The following is a 6,142-nucleotide window of genomic DNA, read 5'->3' as shown; positions in this document are numbered from 1 at the left end:
AAATTACGTATATTTGTGTTGTATACAAACAAGCTTAAAATTAAGAAATATTAATACAATTTAATAATAATTATTAAAATTAATAAATCAATAAACAAACACACACTTTTTCTCTCTTTCTCTTTGTTTATATATTTTATTTATAAAAAATACAAAAAAATAATAAATTCGACGAACATTTCTTTTTCACAAAAATATCATTCATTCATTCATTCTCTCACAATTATAAATACTCGTTTTTAATTTTAATTTTTTTTTCTTTACGTAGAAAATATCAAACAACCATCACTTACATACTTTCGTTTTATGACGGTTTAATAATAATAAATTTAAAAAAAAAAAAAAATCATTCAGACGAATATTTAAACACAAAAATATTTTAAAATTAACATACACAAAAAAATATATATATATATATAAAAATGAAAAAATACTTTTTTCTTAATAGAAAACTTAATAAATAATAAATAAATAAATTAAGGCACTGAAAATTAAGGTTTAAATAAAAAAAAATTTGTACCTGAGATTTTTCTTAATTCGTGTCCGAAAAAACCCTTAAAAGATCGATCGACACATTTATAAATAATAAAATAATAAATCATTTATAAATAATAATAGGCACTTGTTTTTTTTTCTAGGGGGTTTAGGGGTTTAGGGGGGGTGGGGAGTTTTCCTTAAAACTATACAAAATTGAGCATTTACATCATTTATCATTTGGCATTTTCATCTTTTTTCATTAATTATAAAAAGTTGAACTTCGCTTTGATTTTGTTTTTGTTTGTTTTGTTTAGATAAAATAAGGCAAAAACTACCACCGGATTTGAAACTGTGACGACATCCGTTAACGAATAATATACCGAAAACTATTGTGCATATAATAAATCCGTACGAGAGAGAAAATTGAGCAACTTTTATGAAAGCTAAAAGACTTTTTATCATGGCTGACACGTCGTCGGGCAAACGATCGATACCCTGGAAAAAAAAAACAATATAACAGTGGTAAGTTTATAATATTATCATAATTTTTGGGAGAGAAAGTGTCACGTGATTTACTTACGTAATCCATCCAAGTAACCGGAAACAGCGTTAAATTCTTATAAGCTCGATTTCTCATGGAAGAACCATAATCGCCAATTAACATTATGTTTAATTGTAATCTTGATTTACCACCGACGGGTATTCCGAGTTTCTTTTTAACATAAACAAAAAAAAAATTTTATGAAAAAATTAAATGATGAACATACCGGAAATAGAAGAAAAAGAGTAAAGAATAATAATTACAGGATCGATTTCCGCAAAAGATTCATGATTTAAAACGTTTGGATTTAAACCTTCCAATCCATTAAATAAAATCGGATCCCCGTATAAGAAATGTGGTAGTGACGTAACAACGGGAGCTTCTAAATATTTGGGAGAAAGAAAAAGAAAAAATTTAAATCACGCACAGTGACATCCGCCATTTTGAAAAGAGGAAAATTTTAATTACCAAAAGCACATGGGCCGACGTTAAAAATACCAGAAGGTAAACATTTGACGCCGGTTTTTTCGTTACTACAAAAGCAAAGATTTTCTTTTTCCACGTGACCGCTTGCGAAAACATTTTCGGGTACTCGAAATTTCATAACGGGAATTCCATGTTTGTCTAAATATTCATTAAAATACGTGAGCGGCATTTTCCTACAGAGATCTTTTGTGTAAATGTAAAGCGTCGAATTCGGATGAACTAATGATGGAGGATAAATTGTACCATCCGTACCGTCGATTCTAAAAAAAAAAAAAAACGTTTTTTCGAAATGAAAAACCGTTAAAACGGAAGTCAAAGGAAAATGGAAAAACTACCGGAAATGATCTTACCGATTACATTCTACAGAATTCCAATAATTAAGTGAAGTTTTACCATCGTAATTAACAACTATGCCAGTTTTGCTTGGATCTTTTTCTCCTGTGTAAATCGTTACGACATCTTTTTGAGTTCCGTTTTTCTTTTAAGAAAAAAAAAAAAAAAACAAAAACGTCACGTTTCGAAAGTTGAAAAAGGAAAGAAAAGAAAAAAGAAAAATAATTTTTATAAAGAAACTCACAGAAGAAAGAATACCAAATTTTTTAAATGGTAAATCGTAACGAAATGATAAAAATCCTCTTGCCAACATTGAAAATTTATCTTCGTATCCCCAAAGAAAATCTGATGCGTTTAAACTAATAAAAGGTTCGGCTCCGATCGCATTTAAAAATTTTATCAAAGCCCATCGTACCAAACCCGTTGCTTCCGTTAAAAATGACAGAGCAGACTGAAACAAACAAAACAAACAATTATTAAATTCGTCGTGTCATTAGTTAGACGTGGAGTAAGAAAAATACACTTACCAAAAATGGTAGATTTGGTACCACGATCATATCCGATTCGCTACCGTTTGAATTTTCCGGTGAAAATATGTAGATTTTTTTATCTTTATACGTTGCCGTACCGTTTTTATTAAATCTAACATCGACTCTTTCCCATTTTTCTCTATTTAAAAAAAAAAAAACAAAATGGCGGAATTAATAATATTATTATCGTTATGAGAGAAAAAAAGAAGAAATATTTACATGTACGTGTATGGTCCTAATTCTTGTATTTGAAGTTTTTTATCGATTCCTTTTTCAAATTCTTCAACGTTTGTATAATTAAATATATAAACTCTTAGATATGCGTGTACTGGAGGTGATTTCCAGGCTTCATATCTCATGGAATTATTACTTATAATTAAATTTTTATGTACTAATAACGTGAAGAGATCTGTGGCCCACATTATGTAACAACCGGATATGCAACCTCCTAATGCAAGGCATAGAGTAAGAAAACCTGTAAACAATCACGATAACGATAATTATTAACGAATCGATTTTCATTTGTTTCAATTCAATGTTTGTCGGATCGTTTCTCAAATTGTTTGTGCGTTTGTTTGTTTGTTGTCTCTCTTAGGGAAAAAAACATTTTTTATTAAAGTTCGATGCGTGATCAAAAAAAAAAACTGACCTGATAACCTGAGCAAAAAACAAATTAATCAACGACATAATTAACATAATTTAAAAAAAAAAAAAATTTTTTTTTTCGTATGAGGAAAATGAAAAATTGAAAAAGGCATCGCCGCCATTTTTTTTAAAAAAAAAAAATCAATCGATAAATCGTTATAATAATTGACCCATGAATGAATCCTGTCAAATTATTTTGTAGAAAAAAAAACCAAAAGTGACATTTTATATTTTTTTTTTTTTTTTTTTTTTGATGATGGAATAACCGAAAATCACATAAAATTTTGGGTCACCAACAGAAATAATAATAATAATAATAATAATAATAATAATAATAATAATCAACAGGCTGAGGAAAAAAAAAAAGAAAGGCGATTGTGAACATTGTCACGAACCGAATTTTTTATTTTATTGTACGGACGAAGCGCGCGCGGAAGGGGCAGGGAGTAGGGGAGTCGAAATGTGGGGGGAGGCGTAGGGTGGGGGGAGGCGTAGGGTGGGGGGCGGGGAGGTTGTGTCGTCCCACCCAAAACTGCCTTCGAATTAATTACTGATAAAACACATCCTTCACAATCGTCGTGTCGGGTCGGCGGTTAAATCTCTCTCTCTCTCTCTCTCACTCTCTCACATTCTCACTCTCTCTCTCTCTCTCTCACTCTCTCATTCACGAATCATTATCAAATCATTATTATTATTATTATTATTATTATAATTCGAAACGAAATCAAACGTGTAATAAATGGTTTGGTCTCTTTATGTTTTAAATACAAAGGTCACGGGGTCGCGAAAGGATGCTGGGAAATAGTAGGGAAAAAAAACGCACGCGCACGCATACACGCATATACGCATAATAATAACGTAAATATCGAAACGTATTCGAAAAAAAAATTCGGTATATGTAAGATAATGACGACGAGTTCGTTGATTGGGTCACGAATTTTTTTTACAGATATTAAATGATGATTCCCAGCATCCCACGTGACGATCACGCCACCTCATAAAAAAAAACTAAACAAAACAAAACGTTAAATAAAAATAAAACATTTTCATTTGTAAATAAAATACTCACGCCATTTTCCGAATCAACGAATCAACGTAAACGTTGCGAAATTCACTAACTCATGTTTATAATTAGGATTTTTCTTAATAAATTCGAATCGATAGCGAATTATGTTAATAACTTATGACAATAATATTATCATTATTATCATCAATAAATAAATAAATAAATATTTTCTCTCTCTCTCTCTCTCTCCCCGTCTTTCTTTCTCTCTTTCTGTCTCTCTCTTTACTGGAGTCAAGGCGTTAATTATTTCGTACGTCATTCCAGAATTTTTTGTTTTTTTAATTAATTAATTTATTAATTACTCGTTTTTTAAGGTTAATAAAAAAAAAAAATTTTTTTTTTTTTTGTTTTCTGCTACCACGACAAAATAATTTTCCCAATGGATTTAGTATTGTAACAAAAAAAAAACATCCTTAAAGGGTTTATTAAAAGTCAAAAAAAAAAAAAAAAATTATTTTAATTTGATGACGTAGTAATAATATTAAATTCGTGAATGTTTGAATGAATGAATGAATGAATTCATGAATAAATAATAATAATAATAATAATAGAAAATTTACCGCAAAATGTTTGAGCTTTAGACGATGATGACGACGACGACGAAGATTTGATTTTATTTCCAAAAAAATTTGATTTTGTCGTCGGATTTGTTACATTTAATTTTGTTTTCTTACTTAAATCTTTCATTTTTTTTTCGTAGCCATTTTTTTCTCCTTCTACAATTATTTGTGTGAGCTGTTGTTGTGGTTGTTGCTGTTGTTGTTGTTGCTGTTGTTGCTGTTGTTGCTGACCCGTTTCGAATATTATTTTTGTTTTTTCCATAATTTAACCTGTTCGTTTACATTAAATAATAATAATAATAACATTCATTTATTAAAATTTTTTAATAACTTATCGATAATAATAATAATAATAATAATAATAATAATAATAATAATTTAAATTAATAATAATAATAATAATGATGATGATGATGATTAACGAGCCGGTGTATGAAGATTATTAACAAACGCCACGTTAAGTTTTTTTTTTTTTTTTTAATAAATAAATAATTAAAAATTAATAATCGAAATTTACTTACATAAAAAAATGACGACGACGATGATGATGATAATAACCAAATAATAATAATAATTTTCACAAAAAAAATTTAAATAAAAAAATAAATAAATAAATTATAATTTAAAAAAAAAAAAAATTAAAAAAAAAAAAACTTTTAATAATATTATTAATAATAATTTAAAAAGTTAAAAAAATATTTATTTAATAATAATAATAATAATTAATAAATAAATTAATTAATAAATAAAAAATAAAATAAAATAGAGTAATTTATTAAACGAGTTATAGAATAGAATTGATAAACGTTTCTCTAAACGAAAAGCTTGTTATATCATGTTGAGGTTTCGACCTTTACAAGCATCCATCAAAAAAATAATTTTTTTTTTTTTTTTTTTAAATATGTTTTGAAATGTTTATGTTTAAATTACTTTTGTGTTTTTACTTAAACAAAAAGAGAGAGAGAGAGAGAAGGAGAGAGAGAGATGTACTTATTTGCATCATTTGTTTACTATTTTTTATTTATTTTTTTTTTCGTACTTTTTATTTTTAGTTTATTTTGTTACTATTACGTTTTATTATTATTATTACTATTATTATTATTCCTATCGGGTTTTTCTATGACGTTTACTGTTATTTTATTGCCCTCCAACAGAAAAATAAATGCGAAATGACGACGACAGGAAAAATAAAATAAAAATATTATTATTATTATTTACGATTTTTTTTTCTGTTTGTCAATTATTAGAATGATAATCGATTATTAATTACTTTTATTATTATTATTATTATTATTATCGTAACTTTTTCTTTTTTTGGGGGGAAAGGGGGTTGACGTGACGAAAAAATATTTTTTTTAATTTTTCTGGAATTTCTGGAGATTATAAACTTAACGATTTGAAATCATGGATGAAAATTTATTATTATTACTAATTATATTTTAATCACGTGATTTAAAAAGAAAATCACGTGATTTTTTGTTTTAAATTAGGTAAAACAATAATT

General features: G+C 27.1%; 1 protein-coding gene across 1 annotated transcript; it reads right to left on the bottom strand.

The window, feature by feature from the left end:
• Positions 1–723: 723 nt before the first annotated feature.
• On the bottom strand, positions 724–2,789 carry Phum_PHUM365690 (scavenger receptor class B member, putative; the record flags this gene model as incomplete). The annotated part of the gene is made up of 8 exons (XM_002428092.1): positions 724–972; positions 1,058–1,189; positions 1,282–1,400; positions 1,487–1,764; positions 1,855–1,982; positions 2,082–2,288; positions 2,365–2,506; positions 2,587–2,789. The coding sequence occupies 8 exons, from the start codon at positions 2,787–2,789 to the stop codon at positions 724–726; spliced, it is 1,458 nt and encodes a 485-aa protein (XP_002428137.1).
• Positions 2,790–6,142: the final 3,353 nt, after the last annotated feature.

Source organism: Pediculus humanus, genomic scaffold (assembly GCF_000006295.1).
Source record: "Pediculus humanus corporis 1103172107790 genomic scaffold, whole genome shotgun sequence".
NCBI classification, from domain to species: domain Eukaryota; kingdom Metazoa; phylum Arthropoda; class Insecta; order Psocodea; family Pediculidae; genus Pediculus; species Pediculus humanus.
The sequence above is the reverse complement of the archived record's forward strand: the minus strand, read 5'-3'. Positions and strand labels throughout refer to the sequence as shown.